Source organism: Nannospalax galili, unplaced genomic scaffold (genome assembly GCF_000622305.1).
Source record: "Nannospalax galili isolate Female #2095 unplaced genomic scaffold, S.galili_v1.0 scaffold634, whole genome shotgun sequence".
In the NCBI taxonomy this organism is placed as follows: Eukaryota; Metazoa; Chordata; class Mammalia; order Rodentia; family Spalacidae; genus Nannospalax; species Nannospalax galili.
The window spans coordinates 3,464,551-3,481,744 of NW_008336853.1; the positions used below are offsets into that span (position 1 = coordinate 3,464,551).

At 48.7% G+C, this 17,194-nt stretch overlaps 1 protein-coding gene across 1 annotated transcript; it reads left to right on the forward strand.

Moving 5' to 3' along the window:
- Nucleotides 1-208: 208 nt before the first annotated feature.
- On the forward strand, nucleotides 209-13,255 carry Cpsf4l (cleavage and polyadenylation specific factor 4 like). Its single transcript, XM_029562663.1, has 7 exons — nucleotides 209-320; nucleotides 903-953; nucleotides 4,580-4,732; nucleotides 8,994-9,089; nucleotides 10,101-10,194; nucleotides 12,192-12,310; nucleotides 13,156-13,255. Exons 1-7 carry the CDS (start codon nucleotides 218-220, stop codon nucleotides 13,182-13,184), a joined length of 645 nt encoding a protein of 214 aa, XP_029418523.1. The 5' UTR covers nucleotides 209-217; the 3' UTR covers nucleotides 13,185-13,255.
- The last annotated feature ends 3,939 nt before the right edge of the window (nucleotides 13,256-17,194 follow it).

Sequence of the window (17,194 nt, forward strand, 5' to 3'; positions counted from 1 at the left end):
TGGGGTGTCTACACCTGCATAGGTGGGAGGGCTGAGGTAGCTGTGGGGCCTCCCTGATATACCTAGCCAGAGTCACAAGTGGTCACCTGGTCACTTGGCATCGTGGGTGAGGGGGGCAGCATCAGGCAGGCTGTGGCCCCTTAAGGGCTGATGGCCTATATAGGACCCACCTGCAGGGGCTGTAGCAGATTGTAGCTGCCCTGGTGGGAGCCAGAAGATGCAGGAGATCATTGCTGGGCTGGAGCGGTTCACCTTCGACTTTGAGCAGGATGTGGAGTTGCAGAGGGGCACTGGGCTCCTGCCTTTCCAAGGCATGGACAGTGAGTGGCGATGGCAGGGTCTGGTCTGCAGGCCTCCCTGCCCGGGTCCTTGAGGGCCTGCCCTTTCCCTCTGTCCTCTCTCCTACATGGCTTCTGGGTATTTCACTGCCCAGGCTGAGAAAGATTTGAGAGCTGCTCGCTCCCTGGCTGCTCCTGAGCCTTCTGCCTCCTGTTTCAGAGTTGGGGTTAGTTTAAACTGGGTTAGAAGTTGGCTCAGAAAGGTTGGGGAAGGGGTTTAGGAGGTGGTACCCTGCCTTTGATCCACAACCTGCACAGCAGGGGTCACACACGGTAGTTGCTTTCGGTAGCAAAGACTTTGGCCAGCAAGGCCAGCACTCAAAAGGTTGAGGCAGGTGGACTGCAATGAGTTCTGGGCTAACCTGGTCTACAGAGTGAGACCCTCTGAAAACAAAAGAACTGACAAACAGCAACAAATCAAGCATATAACCAAAGGCTGTAGAAAGTACTTGGGGGCTCCAAAGATCTAAGTGTGGAGGCAGCTTGGGTGGAGGGGGGGTGAGGTCCCCCAGGCAGTGATGTCAGCTCTGGGGAAACCATTTTATCCCCTTCCTTCCCCTCCAGAGTCCAGCTCTGCCGTGTGCAACTTCTTTGCAAAAGGGCTCTGTGAGAAAGGTGAGTGGGGCAGAGCAGGGCTGGGCTGGGCAGGAACTGGGATATGTGCACCATGTGGGCTCAGCAGAGGCCTGAGATAGGGTTGGGATTGCTTTCTGGGGAGGGTAGTGACCTGTGGGTGGCTCGCCAAGCATCCCACCCTCTGGCATTGGATCAGGGATCAGGCTGCCTGGAAGGAGATGTTCCCTTCATGGTGGGGGTGGGAGTGGGGGTGGAACGGGTCATGACCTTTGGCTCGAGTGTTCTCTGGAGGCTTCTGGCTTCCTATTCTCTCCTCCCTCCCAGCCAGGAGTGGCTCTCTGAATCAACATATGGAAACTGGCCAATTGTCCCAGGCATTCCTTAGGTAGCTGTGGAACAGTCTCCCACCTTGTTGCTGTTTTTATTGTTTGAGCATTTCATACATGCAAATAATGCATTTTGGTCAAATCTCACCCCCTTCCCCTCCTCTTCACTAACCCACCACTACTTTTCCGTCCAAACTTCCTGTGCCCATTTTTTTTTTAAGCCCACTGAGTTAGCCTGGTGCTGCCTGCCTGTGCATGGGTATACGACCATCTACTGGAGCATGGTTGGCCTCTGAGGGGCCACATCTCTGAAGAAAACTGACTCTCCCTCAGCCAGCATCCATCACTTGCCAATAGTTCCACAGCTAGGGGTGGGAGTCCAGGTCTCACTAAATCCATGTTAGCTTAGAACTCCAAGACTCTCCTGCCTCAGCTTCTGAGTGCCTAATGACCTGGTTGGCCACAGTCTTTAAATGGTACTCAAAACAGAGAGTACTGCTGGGGACTGTGGCTCAGACGTAGCCTCCTCCCAAGTCACTCCTTCAAATGCAGCCTCGCTTACCCCAGGCTTCTGAACTTTTCTTGACGTTCTTATAGAAACCCATGGTTGCCAAAATACCTTACCTCCAACTCCAGAGCTTCCTGCCCCCATAAAACCTGCCTTTGGGTCCAGATGAAGAGATCCTTAGGGCCTGCCTTAGGGATCCTTGTTATCATGTCCCTAGAAGCCAGAAGACTAGAGGCAGGGCAGGAGGAATGGGATGAGTCTTGAAGTCAGTCACGGTTGGGTGAGAAGGGAAGTTTCCTGGCCACCCAGGGCTCTGTGCAGCCTGAACCCTCCAGGTCCATCAAGGACTGAATGAGCTGGGGCTCAGAGTGACACCTTCTTTCTTTTTTTGGTCTTTTTGAGACAAGGTCTCCCTGTAGCCCCAGCTGACCTGGCACTTACTATGTAGACAAGGAGAGATCCACCTGCCTCTCCCTCTGCTGGGATTAAAGGCGAGCACCACCACACCCGGCCTGACACCCTCTTTTTTACAAAGAAAGAAAGTTGCTATTAGGGAAGGTCACATCACCAGGGATGGCCAGGGGTGAGAGAGGGAAGGGGACTTGGAAAGGACATCCTGCCTACACCCCAGGTTCTACCCCAGAACAGGCCATGCATGAGGCAAGTCCTGCAGACCCTGAAACAGTCAAATATAACTTCTAGCTCCTGTTACAAAGTCGACTATTTCATTGCTATATTTATTCTCTGGAATTAGGAAGCTTAATATTTAAAGTCATGAACCTGGGCTGAGGGTGTAGCTCAGTGGGTAGAGTGCTTGTCTAGCACATATGAAGCCTTTTTGGATTTAATCCCCATTACTCGTGTAAACTGAGCCTGGTGGGTGGCACATGCCTGTAATCTCAGCACTCAGAGGTAGAGGCAGGAAGTTAAGAAAGTCAAGCTCGGGGCTGGAGAGATGGCTCAGCGGTTGAGAGCACTGACTGCTCTTGCAGAGGACCCGGCTTTGATTCCCAGCATCCACATGGTGGCTACGAACCATCCTTAACTTCAGTTCCAGGGGAATCCGAAGCCCTCTTCTGACCTCCACAGCATTGCGTGACACAGGTGCACTCACATACATGCAGACAATACACTCATACGCATAACATAAAAATAATAAATAATATATTTTTTTAAAAAAAGAAATTCAAGGTCACCAGGCATGGTGGCCTACACCTGTAATTCCAGCACTTGGGAGGCCAAAATAGACAGATCTCTGTGAGATCAAGGCCAGCCTGGTCTACATAGTGAGTTCCAGGCCACTTAAGGCCATGGAGAGAACCTGCCTTAAAAAAATAACAAAAAACAAAAGCAAGCCAACAACAACACTAAAAAACAGACAGACAAACAAACAAAACATAGTTGTGGCTTATGACTTTAGTCCCAGCACTTGGAAGGCAGAGGCAGGGGGATCTCTGTGAGTTCAAGGCCAGCCTGGTCTATATAGCAAGTTCCAGGTCATCTGGGGCTACAGGGAGACTCTTGTCTCAAAAACAACAACAAACAAACAAACAAACAAACAACCCCCCCCAAAAAACAAAAAATAAATTGAAAGTCATTCTTAGGGATATGATGAGTCTGAGACCAGCCTGGGCTACAGGAGAGCCTGTTTCAAAAAACAAAACAGGGGCTAGAGAGATAGTTCAGCATTAAAGCACTGGCTGCTCTTGCAGAGGATCTGGGTTCAGTCCCAGCACCCACATAGAAGCTAACAATAGCCTGTAACTCCAGTTCCCAAAGATCTGATGCCCTCTTCTGGCCTCTGTGGACACTGGACACTTATGGTACACTTACATACATACAGACCAAAGCACTCATGCACATTAAAAATTAGTAATTTTAGCTGGGTGTGGTGGCACACGCCTGTAGTCCCAGCACTTGGGAGGCAGAGGCAGGCGGATCTCTGTGAGTTCAAGGCCAACCTGGTCTACATAGTGAGCTCCAGGACAGCTGGGGCTATAGAGAAAACCTGTTTCAAAAAAACAGAAAAAAAAAAAAAAAAAAAAACCCACAGCCATTCTAGGCTACACAGTGAGTTTATGGCCAACCTGGGCTACATGAGACCATATCTTGAAAGACTAAATAAATAGTTCTAAAGCTGTAAACTTGATAAGAAATAAAAACCAATAAAAATATTTTTAAAAAACCAAGATGGGAGCTGGAGAGATGGCTCAGTGGTTAAGAGCACTGACTGCTCTTGCAGAGGACCCAGGTTCGATTCCCAGCACCCACATGGCGGCTATGAACCATCCTTAACTCCTGTTCCAGGGGAATCCGAAGCCCTCTTCTGACCTCCGCAGCATTGCACGACACGGGTGCACTCACATACATGCAGGCAATACAGTCATACACATAAAATAAAAAATAATAAATAAAAATTTAAAAAGCCAGGATAAAATGAACAGTAACAGATCCCACCAACACTACCACTACTACCATCCCACAAAAAAAATCATGAACTTGATAGGCCTTCGCTTATATGTACACCAGGGGTTGGGTTGGGTGTGGTCCAGGACTGCTCTCTGATAGGACAGGGGCTCTCTGATGTTAGGGGCTGTGGAGGAGGCAGCCTGGACGTTCCTGAGGTTTGACTGTGGGAGAGGGTCCTGCGTGGAAGTGGGAAGGGGTGTCTGCTAAGACATTGTCTTGGCCTGTGTGGTTCCCTGACCCCTGTTCTAGTCTGGGTCTGGGTGATGGGACTTAGGGCAGTGGGGTGGGAGGGTGAGCAGGCCTCATAGGCCCTGGAGAGCTCCAGGCCAGGTGGGGCCTCCAGTGGGCGCTGTGGTCTGCAGGGTCACTCTGCCCGCTCCGGCATGAGCAGGGCGAGAAGAGGGTGGTGTGCAAACACTGGCTTCGAGGGCTCTGCAGGAAGGGCGACTGCTGCAACTTCCTGCACCAGTATGATGTCAGCAGGATGCCCGTGTGCTACTTCCACTCCAAGTTCGGTAATGCTCTGCCTGGTCCGTGGGAACCTGGGAGGTTTTGGGGTCGAGGGTATGAAAAGGAAGCCAGGTGTATCCCTGAAGGCGAGCTAGAGTTGACTGAGCCTGAGTTGCCTGTTCCTCTGACCCCTAAGAAAGTAAGACCAAAGCATGATGGTGCGTACCTCTAATCTCAGCACTTGGGAGCCTAAGGCAAGAAAATCAGGAGTTCAAGGCCAGCCTTAGCTACATAGGAAGTTCAAGGGTATCTTAGACAGACTATGTGAGACCCTGTCTCAAAACAAAACAAAACAAAACAAAAAAACAAAATAAAAAGTAAAAATACAAAGGAAATAGGAATCTGCCATCTGTTAGGCTCAGGGCCCCAGTTATCCTAAAAAGAAAGAAATGTTTCCTATTCCAGATCTGGCTAATCCACACCCAGATGACCCTTGAATGGGTCACCTCTCAGTCCCTACTGGGACTGAGAGTTCCCTTACCCACAAGGCACCTACACCACTTTCCTCTTTCAGCTGTCCTGCTATTTCTAACTTTTATTTAGACAAAATTTTTGTGTTGCTTCCATAAGTGGAAACATTGCATCATGCGTTGGAAAGAGAAGGTAACTGTGTATATAACACTTTAGAAGTCAGGTCCCTAAAATTATCTTGTGTGGTCAGGTCTGCCCAGTGTCTGCCTCTCTTGGGGCCTCAAGGTCCTTCTTTCATCACTCAAAGGGGTATTTAGGGACAGCTGAAATCACCTTCCCCCTCGCTGAAGGATGGAGTCTGTAAATTTGCCTCAGGCCTCTTTCCAGGCAACACTTTGTACACCTCAGTGCTTTGCAGAGATCCAAGGGGCTGGGAATTATCTAGTCTGGTGGTTTCCGAACTAGGGAGCAAGGAGGGGCGCCTCCTGGGAGGATCTCCAGGGCCACCCCTCATTCAGGAGACTCGGGGCAACCTTCAGAATACTCCCTACTGATGGGAGGGTCCTGGGTACCATGAAGGAGGCAAAGCATCTCACAGGGCAGGGAAAGTTCCACCCAGTCTTCCAGTCCAGCATTCCAGTCTGTCTGCTCCTGGGAGCCAAGGCCTGGGCAGGGCATGAGGGCTGCCCACATACCTTTCTAGAGTGAAAGGACTAAGTTTATCTGAACATTTTCACTTAGAAACGCCGCTGTATTTCCTCAACCCTTGATTGGTTGTTTTGGGGATCCATGTCTGCATACAGGAATGTGACCACTTTTGTCCTCAAAGAAGTGATTGTTGTGTGGTAGATGTGCACACGCATGAGTATGGAACCTATGGTTTTGTCCTTACAGTGAATAAATATCTCTAACACCATAGGAAATAATTGTTCTTATGCCTAGCATGGTGATGCTGGTAATCCTAGTGTTTTGGAGACTGAGGAAGGAAGATTGATTGCAAATCCAGAAACTTCCTAGGTTACATGTCCAGATTTAGATATATGTTGGCTCTTGGATATAAATTTTTGTATTTTAAAAAATAAGCAGGGTGTGGTGACGCACACCTGTAGTCCCAGCACTTGGGAGGCAGAAGCAGGCAGATCTCTGTGAGTTCAAGCCCACCCTGGTCTACGTAATGAGTTCCAGGAGCTGGGGCTACAGGGAGACCCTGTCTCAAAAAGACCAAAATAAATAAATAAATAAATAAATAAATAAATAAATAATGTTGGAGAGAGGGCTCAGCGGTTAAGAGCTCTGACTGCTCTTGCAAGGACCCAGGTTTGATTCCCAGCACCCACATGGTGGCTACGAACTGTCCTTAACTCCAGTTAAGGGGAATCTGAAGCCCTCTTCTGACCTCCTGACCTCCGTGGCATTGCACGGGTGCACTCACATACATGCAGGCAATACATTCATACACATAAAATAAAAATAATAAAATTTTTAAAAAATGTTGAAGCCTGGCATGTGCCTTTAATCCCAGCACTTGGGAAGCAGAGGAAGGTGGATCTCTCTGAGTTCAAGGCCAGCCTGGTCTACATAGTGAGATCCAGGCCAGCTGGGGCTATGGAGACACCCTGTCTCAAAAAGACCAAAAAAAGAGAAAATACATTGTTGAGCTGGCTGCAAGTGATCTTGGAAGATATTACAGTATATGAGATGTTGTAGACATCAACTAACTGAAATAGCAACTGTTGCGGGGTTGGGGAGTCGGGGAGGTGGGTGTCAATGGCTCTTTAAGTAATTCCCTGCCCATGCTCTGTAAGTAAACTCAACAACATTGTCACACACACACACACACACACACACACACACACACACACACTCCTTGACCATGCTCTTTAAGTAAACCCCAACAACACTGTCTCACTCATTCACTCACACACTCACATACTCACTTATTCACACACTCACTCACTCACACACTCACTCACTCATACACTCACGCATACACTCACGCACACACACTCACACACACGTGCACACACTCACACACTCACAGACACACACTCACACAGACTCACACACACAGACACACTCACACAGTCACTCACTCACTCACTCACTCACTCACCCCTTTGAGGAGCCTGAAAGGGCATTTGGCTCTTAGTCTTCCCCTGGTTCCCGTAGTGGCCAACGTGAAAGGCAGAGTGGTGGCTAAGCTGTTGCTGCCACCTGCTGGCCAGAAGTGGATGCAGCCATATGCATCTAAGATGGACAGGTGTCCACCAGCCACCAACCTAGAGGTGCTCCCCCATCTCCATCCATCAAATGTTGACCAGCCTTAGGAGCTGAGGTGAGGTCATTTTGAGTCCTTAAGAGGCTCAAACCCAGAAGATATCTACCACGTGCAGTTTGCTGACAAGGAAATCCTTGTCAACCCTTGATTATCTGGTTTGGGGATAAGGCCTCCACCCAGATGAAGACACAGAGTGAAAACGCATGCCATACTGCCCTTCTCTGAGCACTGAGTGAACACAGATGACAGATGCCATACTGCCCCTCTCTGAGCGCTGGCATCTATGCTTGTGAAATGTGCATGCCATACTGCCCTTCTCTGAGCACTGAGTGAACACAGATGCCATACTGCCCCTCTCTGAGCGCTGGCATCTATGCTTGTGAAATGGGAGGGCCAGGAAGGGGCAGCAGTTCAGAAATCTGGGGATTCAGGAAAACGCTTCTGCAGGTTAGCCTGGACTTGAGAAAACTCTAAGGCTGGACGTGGTGACTCACACCTGTAATCCCAGCACTTGGGAGGCGGAGGCAGGTGGATCTGTGAGATGGAGGCCAGCCTGGTCTACATAATGAGTTCCAGGACGCCTGGGGCTGCAGGGAGACCTTGTATCAAAAAGACCAAAAAACCCCCACCTCTCTGGAGCCATTTCCAAAGTGATGGAATTGCCCAGATGAAGTCCTTCTAGCACCAAAAGCACCAACTCATATAGGGTGAGAGTGGAAACATTCACGGATTCCCTACTGAAAGGAGGCGGAACTGGGCTGACTCTGCCTCCTTGCTTCTTCAGATCATCCTACGTGAAACCCGAGAGGCTCATCCAGCCGGTGCAGTCAGCCTGCGCCTGCAGCGTTCGTTGCCTCCTTGCAGAAAAGCAGATGAACACAACCTGGTCTAACCTGTAACTAACAGCCCAGGCTCAGCCAAAGCTGTCCCTAAGAAAGGTGCCCATCGGAAGCTGCACCACCTCCCTGAGCTATAGAAGCAGTGGAGGTTTTATAGTGGAGGTGCAACTTCCTCACACAGTGGGGGAGGTCTCTCTTGGCTCTCTGTCTATGTCTCCTCCTCCTTCCTGCCTTCTAGAAGGCTTCAGTTCTTTCCAGAATCTGGCCTTCCAGCCTCTTCCAAGTGTGTGTGTTCACACCCATGCCCTGCTTAGCATCTCTTTAAATTTTTTATTTTTGCATTTATTTATTTGTGTATATGTATGCATGCATGTATGTATGTATGTATGTATATGTATGTGTGAGGGCATGCATGTGCCACAGTTTGCATGTGGAGGAGAGAGGACAACTTGTGGGAGTTGGCTCTCTCCTTCCACTCTGTTAGTCCCTGGGGTGGAACTCAGGCACCTTTACCTCCTGAGCCATCTGACTAGCCCCTGCTTAGCATCTTATTGGGTCTGCCCTTCTTAGACAGCAAGAAGGACTAGAGATCATTTGCTGTCTTCCAAAGGCTAGTGATACCCTGAAGAAAGGCCAGTGGCTTACATGGGGGTGAGGGTCAGGGCCAATCAGAGTGGGGATGTACAAGTGGTCATAAACACGTGCCTGTTTACATACAAAGAACACTGGGTTTTTCAGGTGACTGCGGCAACAAGGAGTGTCCCTTCCTCCACGTGACGCCGGCTTCCAAGATCCAGGACTGCCCTTGGTATGACCAAGGATTCTGCAAGGATGGTGAGGGCTTGTATTCCCCAGGAGGCTTTGTGCCACATGGACACCTCAACAGAAAGTCTTTGTGGTTGCCTGACTTGTGTTCCAGCGCAGTAGAGAGAATACTGAGCCTGATGTGGGGCACAGCAAGCTTCCCAGGGAAGGCCGACGGGTTCCCACCCTACCTTCAGCACTGATCGGCTACAGGACTGATATATCACTTAACCATGGGAAGCCTGGCAGAGGGTCTGGCCCGTGAGAGACAATATTCTCACCTCCTGAGAGCTGACTGCCACTTGAGTTCCACTTTTTTTTTTGGATCTTTTTGAGACAGGGTCTCCCTGTAGCCCCAGCTGTCCTGGAACTCACTATGTAGACCAGGCTGGCCTTGAACTCACAGAGATCCACCTGCCTCTGCCTCCCGAGTGCTGGGATTAAAGGTGTGCACTACCACATACATAGAAGAAGCATTTCATCACAACAGCATTGACATATTCAATAACAATCTCCTGAGCTAAGATGCATCTCTTTCAAAATTGGCTGTAAATTTTTAGGTTTACAGTTGAATTATTACAGTTATGTAATATTGTACTCAGTATAAAGTCCTACTCTTAATGCTGCTGCCAGCCAAACTTGGGGATAGGGTCCCCATCCGGGTCACTGGGCCCCACATGGCATATGCCTCCTCCTGTGTGGTTCTTCCTGAGGTCTTAGCACTGCTTAGGAGGACCTGATGGGGAAAGAGTGCTAAGCTTTGTCTCAGCTGCCCCTTCTTTGAGTTGGGGGAGGGCAGTGCTGCAGAGGGAGCCTGGGCCCTTGAACATGCTGAGCATGTGCTCCATCACTGAGCCATATCCCAGCCCTGAGCCAAGGTTCCTGCCCTTCTCGGTCTTCTGGCTAGAAATGGGGGCTTCAGGGAGTGTAGAAAGAACAGGGAGGTTTATAGACCCTGCTTTTTCCCCATGGGCTATTTCATGTGTATTTCCCCCACTGAGTAAAGCAGATCCTTTTGGCCCTTTGCTTTTTGCCCAGCAGGTCCCCTGTGTAAGTACCGCCATGTCCGACAAGTAATGTGTCTCAACTACTTCACCGGCTTCTGTCCACAGGGACCTAAGTGCCAATTTGCCCAGTGAGTATAATCCTTCCATTTCCTAACCCACCAGAGTGCTAGGCGCGATCATCTGGATCTAGACCCTTCTGTTCTTCCCTGGCCCTCAGAGGGAGATCAGCAAATGTTTGTTGGCCTGTTTTCCTTTCATCATCTGCCCCCATCCTGGAGGTCTGGGTGCCGTTGGCTCTGTGGACTGTGGCCTGCCTTCTTAACATGCACTCACAAAGGGACAGGCGTGTACCACGCTGTTCCAGAAATGGGTAGAAACATTTCATTCGGCTCCCCTAGTCTCTCTGCAGTTCCTCACTGCGCTCCCTGGCTAGGGCGAGCGCTACTTCCCCAAGGGCTCAGGGATGGGACTCTGTAGCAGGCTGGTGCTGTGCATGCTAATGAGCAAGGAATGTGAGTCTAGAGCAGACTCTAACTCTCTCAGCCTCTCTCTCAATCTCTCTCTCTCCTCTCCCCGCCCCCAGTCCCAAGAGGAATGTTGTATTTTACCAGAGTGGTGTGAAGGTAAGGGCAGCAGGTGGGGTGCCCATGTGGTGTTCCCCTCATTTCACTCACACCTGTCTCTGCCCCCCAAAACTGCACGCTTCCCAGGAGACCCCAGTCTCTTTCGAAGTCTGCTGAGTCCTGATCCTGTAAAAGGCACGTGTGGTCATGTGTGCGGACCTGCACAGTGGTTCCTTTCCAGGCTCTTCCTACCCTCTGTCATCTCTGCACTGGGTAGGGCTCCTCAATGTATCAACGCAAGACTCTCCTTTTCTTTTTTTAAAAAATATTTTTATTTTGTGCATGAATGTTTTGCCTACACGTATGTAAATGCACTCATGTCATGCAAAGTCTGCAGAGGCCAGAAGAGGGTGTCAGATCTCCTGGAACTGGAGTTATTAGCCACCATGTGGGTGCTGGGACTAGAACCCCAGTCCTCTGCAAGAGCAGCCAGTGCTCTTGACCACTAAGCCATCTCTCCAGCCACTATTTTTTTGGGGGGAGATGTGGTGTTTGTGCAGTACATGTATGTGCACATGTATTGATGTTAAGTGTCTTCCTAAGTTGCTTTATTTTATTTATTTATTTATTTATTTATTTATTTATTTATTTATTTATTTATTTATTTATTTTTTGCGTCATTTTGAGACAGGGTCTCCCTGTTAAAGACAAGGTCTCTCTGTCACCCCAGCTGGCCTGGAACTCACTATGTAGACCTGGCTGACCTTGATCTCACAGAGATGCACTGGCTGGGACTAAAAACATTTGCCATCAAGCCTGGCCCTCCACCTTATTTTTTGAGACAGCTCTCTTAATGACCCTGGAGCCCACAGATGAGGCTAGATTGGCTGAGTAGCAGGCTCCAGGGATCCTCCTGTCTCTGCCTCCCAGAGCTGGAATTGCAGGCATTTAATAAGGTATCTGACTTTTTATGTGGGTTCTGGGTATCCAAACTTAGGTCCTCATGCTTGTTTGGCAAGCACTTTACTGACATGCCATCTCCTCAGCCTGGCAGCCTACTGAATCTGAGATGTTAACACTTCGTTCTTCAACTGATAAGTTTGTTGTCTCCTAGTCTAGGTGACTGAGTGTTGGAATGCCATTTAAGGTTGACAGAGGCCAAAAAGATGTACCGGGGAGCAGGTAGTGGCTGGCCCTTTGGGAAGGCTGGTGTGCCTTCCCGCTGGCTCCAAGTCAGACCCTTGATGGAAGGTGGAACCAATCTGTAATGGCTGGGGTGTGAGCCCCTTACAGCTTCCTTGAAAAGCATGCTTTGTGCAAATAAAAGCATAAAGAGCAGTTGGGATGTGGAAGCGGGAGGATCAAGAACTCAGGGCCATCCTTGGCTACATCTTGAATTTGAGGCCAGCAAGGGCTACATGAAAGACTGTCTCAAAATTAAAATAACAATCCCCGCCTAACAACAATAACTACCAAAAAAAACCACCCTATAAATAAAGATGCGTCCAGTGGCCATGTTGGCAGTCTCTGCAGCTCGGTCTCCTTATGACTTCACTCTACAGCTTGTCAACAGGCTTCAGGATTCTGCGACTCCAGCCTCTGTTGCCTACGTGGCCCACCACCATAGGAGGCGCAGCAGTGTGTATCCTGCCTGCAGCTGAGAGCCTGGTCCGCACCACAGGTGAGGGAGGGAGCAGGCAGGGCAGAGAGGACAGGCTGGTCTGCTGAGAGCAGGTGAGGGCTGGACAGATAGTTGGAGACCATGACGCATATCGACAGCAGGAGAGAGCGTATGCAGGGGTTTGGGGGTGTGGACTGAGAGAACGGAGGGCCTGGTGGTGGTACATGCCTGTAGTCCCAGCACTTGGGAGGCAGAGGCTGGAGGACTGCTGCAAGCTTGAGGCCCGCTGCATCGACATAGTGAGCTTCAAACCAGCCCGGAGCTGTTGCAAAAAAACAAAAACAAACAAACAAAAACAAACAAACAAACAAACAAACCCCAAAACAACAGAAAACAGAGAATTGGGATTTTAATATGCTAAATATTACTGCATGTATGCCTGTAATCTTAGCACTCAAAAGGTAGAGGCAGGAGCATCAGAAGTTCAGGGGCATCCTTGGCTATTGTAGAGTTTGAGGTTAGCCTGGGCTACATGAGAGCCTGTCTGGAAAAAAAAAAAAAGTTATACCAGTATGCCAGCCAGGTAAGAGGGCAGAACCCTTGAAATTTTCTTCTTGTACATTTGACTCTACAGGCCTTCACAAGTCCGGAGTCTTGTTCTTTGTGATGGGTGATGAGGGGTGGGGTGGGGTGGGTGGGTTTTAATCTCAAGGATCTCTTTTATGTCCAGATCTACTATTTTCCCAGGCTGGTCTCAAACTGCTGTACTCAAGTGGTCCTCCCATCTCAGCCTCCTGATCAAGGTCCTTTTAGGCTGGAGAAGCCAATCAATTCTAGACAAGCTGCATGTTTCTCTGGAGCTAGGAATTTAAAAGAAGGCATGCCCTTAACTTTTTCTCTTTTAGTGTCCAAACCCAGGCCACTCTACCAGTGAGGTAAACTACAAGTTGGCATCATCAAAGCAGCCCATCGTAAAGAAACTGGACACTCTCCTAGTTCCATGGCCTTGCCACAGACAGGGCTCTGTGCCCAGTGTGCCAATGGGCCCTGTCAGTGTAACAGGATGCAGAAGCAGACAGCTGTGTGTGGCTGATTTACATTTATCTTGTAAGTGAATCAGCTGCTAAAAATACAACAGGACCAGAGGCCTCTGACTGTGGGAGGGAGAAGTTATCAGATGAACCAACCAGGGGAGCGAGTGCAAGTAAAGCCAGAGCTTGACAGAAGGTAATTCAGTGCCCTTGCTCCTGCAGAGGGCTCTGGGTCTCTCCCACATGGCAGTGCTCCCACACAGGACCTCAAGTGTTCCCCAAACTGGCAATGAAATCCAACGGTTGCTTTTAGCTTGAGAGCTGCTTCCCCGTATGGCTTGTTTAAATGTGAGAATATATTCTATGCCTTATGTTATTGCTTTAACAAATCAACTGACAAAAGCAGCTAAGGGCGAGTTTCTTTTGGCTCATGGTTTGAGGGGATGCAGTCCATCATGGCTGGGATGGTGTGGTGGCAGTGTGAAGGGGATGGCCACATTGAACCCAGCCAGGAAACAGACAAGTGCTGGTGATCAGCTTCTTTCCTCCCTCCCCTTTTTATTCAGTCTGGGACTCCTGGCTCAGAGAGGGTGGTGCTCACATTCAGGGCACGTCTTCCTTCAGTTAAACCTCTCTGGAAACATCTTCACAGATACACTCAGATGTGTGTCTCCTAGGTGACTCCAAATCCAGCTCACAATGAAGATTAACCATCACAGAGGTATTTGGCCTATCCTCGTGAGGGAAGGCCATGAGCAGGACAGTACTGCAATCTACAGGTATATGCATCATTTAATCCACTGGGAAGGAGGAGGCAGCTAAGTGGACTTTTGTAGGAATAGAGAAAAAGCATGACAAGAGCAGCCTGTGGGAGGAGTAGGTGGTACTCTGCTACATGACCTTCTGCACAAGGTCTGGGCAATGCAGAATACAGGCCCAGGGGTTGGGTCTAAATGCCAGTTCCTGTCACCTTGGGCTGCTATGTGACAACAGCTTCTAGCCATGTAGGCCAACTGTCTAACCAACTCAAGCCTGCTTCCTCATTCTGGAACATAAGCACAGGGTTGTTGTACAGGTGAGATGAGCAGTACTCGTCCAAGAACACTCTCTGCAGGACACCTGGCCAGCACACGCCCAAATGATAGCCGGACCAAGTATGGATGGCTGTGGAGCCTCCCCTGGGCTTGAGAACAGCTGCTCTCAATGAGTGTCCACTAGTCATTCCTCCATGATGGAATGGACAGGCACACCCTGCTCTACAAGGTTTACAGTCTAGACAAAGGAGGCTCTGGAAGTCTAGACAACCTGCCCCATGGTGCAACTACCCACTTCACTGAGGTTATGGAAGAGGCCAATGCTTGGCTCAGCATATTTCTTAGTTTTAAAGACTATTCCTGGCTGGGCATGGTGGCATATATTAATCCCAGTCCTTGGGAGGCAGACGCAGGTGGATCTCTGTGAGCTCAAGGCCAGCGTGGTCAACATAGTGAGTTCCAAGCCAGCTGGGGTTACAGGGAGACCCTGTCTCAAAAAGACCAAAAAGCAAACCAATATGCCTTCAATGAAGTCCCTTCTTGAGTACCTGCCTAGACTTCCTTCAATGATGGACTGTGACCTGGAATTACAGGAAAAAAAATGGGGTTACAGGGACCCTTTCTAAAAAAAACCAAAAAAAAAAAAAAAAAAAGATATAATTATGATGAGTGTTGACAATAATACGTGATTTTTTTTCCATTAAGCATAGAATAGCCTGCACATAATATGACTTTTTGATCATCATGTTTTTTCTTGAGACAGGGTCTTATGTAGTCCAGGCTACCCTCAAACTCACTATACAGGTGAGAATGACCTTGAACTCTCCATCCTCTTGCCTCTAACTCCCGAGTGCTGGTTCCATGCCCAGCTCATCTGTACTTTTTTGTGGTGCTGGGGAACTAAACCCATAGCTGCTTGAATGCCAAGCATGTACCCTACCCCTCAGCTACACCAACCCCGAAAGTGACTTTTATTTTAGAGACAAGGTCTTATTATGTAGTCCAGCCTGTCTTTAAATCTGTGATCCTCCTGTCTCAGCCTCCCAAGTACTGGGATTACAAATGTGCAAATGTATGGCTCAAAGATTTAGCTCTGATTTTGTCTTTGTAGCGCAGGGAACACAGCCAGGACCTCAAGCATGCTAGGCAAGTGCTACCTCAGACCTATATTTATGCCCTCGAACATTTTTTTAATTACATTTTATTTATTCATTTGCTCTCTTTCTGTCTCTGTGGAGGGAAGGTAAAGTATGTATGTCATGGTGTTCATCTGAGGACAACATGTGGGAGTTGGTTCTTTTCCTCCACTGATTGGGTCCTGGGAATCAAATTCAGGTTGTTCAGATTAGGGCAAGAGCTTTTCTATTTAATGACTAAATATTTTAGTGTTATTAGACAATGTCTAGTTTCCCTGTACACTTGACTGCTGGTGTTACAGGTCTGTATCACCACACCAGGGTGAGCTAAACTGTTGATACTGACCATGTCAAGTCAAGACTTGACCTCACCTTCATCCTAAACCTTTTAGGACCAATGACTCATTAAATGGATCCTTGTAGGACCAATGGATCAATAGTAGCACCTGTCATAATCAGAATGCTAAAATATAATGAAGTTCAATCACAGTAAATATCTTACATTCCTGAAAGTCCTGGTAAAAGTCCCCAGGCAGCAAGCTCCCACGTCGTGGAACCTCTGCACTTGGATATTAGGGGCTCAAGTGCAACAAAAAACACTGGGCAAACCACCAAGGGTTTTACCTTTTTCACTGACTTCTAACCCAACATTTCAAAACAGCCCCCAGCCTTTTTATCATTCTAACACGTCAAGGATTCTGGCTTCTCTAGGGCCAGAAAGAACCTGCTGTCACCTGGGCTGCTTCAACTATTCAACTTTGCTGTTGTGTGAAACAGCCTTGATAGACAACCTGAGCGGGCTGTGCTCTAGGACTTCACATAGCACAGTGGCCAGAGGTGACTTACAGGGGTCTGCTGCCCCTGCCATAAAAGATGACCCTGTCAAGAGTCCTTTCTCATGTGCCTTGAGCTCCTGGCTCTGAGGAAGAAACAGGTGGTAGAGAAAATTTCCAAGTATCTCATTAAAAAAAAAGTTTTATTTATTATTTTTATTTTATGTGTATGAATGCATTCCCTGCATGTATGTAAGTGCACCCATGTCATGCAATGCCTGTGGAGCTCAGAAGAGGGCCTCAGATTCCCTGGAACTGGAGTTACAGACAGTTGTTAGCTGCCATGTGGAGGGCTAGGGATTGAACCCAGTTCCTGTGCAAGAGCAGCCAGTGCTCTTAACCACAGAGTCATCTCTCCAGCCGCACCAAGCATCTCATTTAAAGGGAGAACTTTGGAGAATAGGCACAAGGCCCTTTCAAAGGAGGGACTTTGGGGCAAAGCTCTTAGGACTGCTGTGCCAGCATAATCAATCAGTCCTCTCTCTCCACTGTGATTCTCTCTTTGTGGAGAACTCTGGTTCTGAGCACTTTCCTTTCACTAGGAGAACCTGCTGTGGAGTGACCCTAGGGCTGCCTAGAGAGGGCCGGGACTAGGGATCTGGGTTTTCAGACAGGAGGAGATAGCAGGTGAGTAGACACAGGTGGCCACAGAGCAGTTGCCTGCTTCTCTGTAGCCATGAAGGAGCTGGGATAGGAGGGAATGCTTTTGCAGGAGGACATCATATGCAAAGCTGATCCATACGTGGCTGTGAGATGCAAAACCAACCTGTGCTAGAAAGATGCTAGAGAAACAGCTTTTCATGTGTGATGCCTGGACAAAGCTCTCCAAAGCTTCCTAAGTATCCACTCCACTCTCCAGGGGCCAAAGCAGGAGGCAAAAAATTAAAGGCAACAAATACTCTTGGGACAT

Coding starts and splice junctions, on each gene's coding strand:
- Cpsf4l (XM_029562663.1), top strand. CDS start 218: ATGCAGGAGATCATTGCTGGGCTGGAGCGGTTCACCTTCGACTTTGAG. Junction 321..902: donor GCCTTTCCAAGGCATGGACA/GTGAGTGGCGAT, acceptor CTTCCCCTCCAG/AGTCCAGCTCTGCCGTGTGC. Junction 9,090..10,100: donor CCAAGGATTCTGCAAGGATG/GTGAGGGCTTGT, acceptor TTTGCCCAGCAG/GTCCCCTGTGTAAGTACCGC.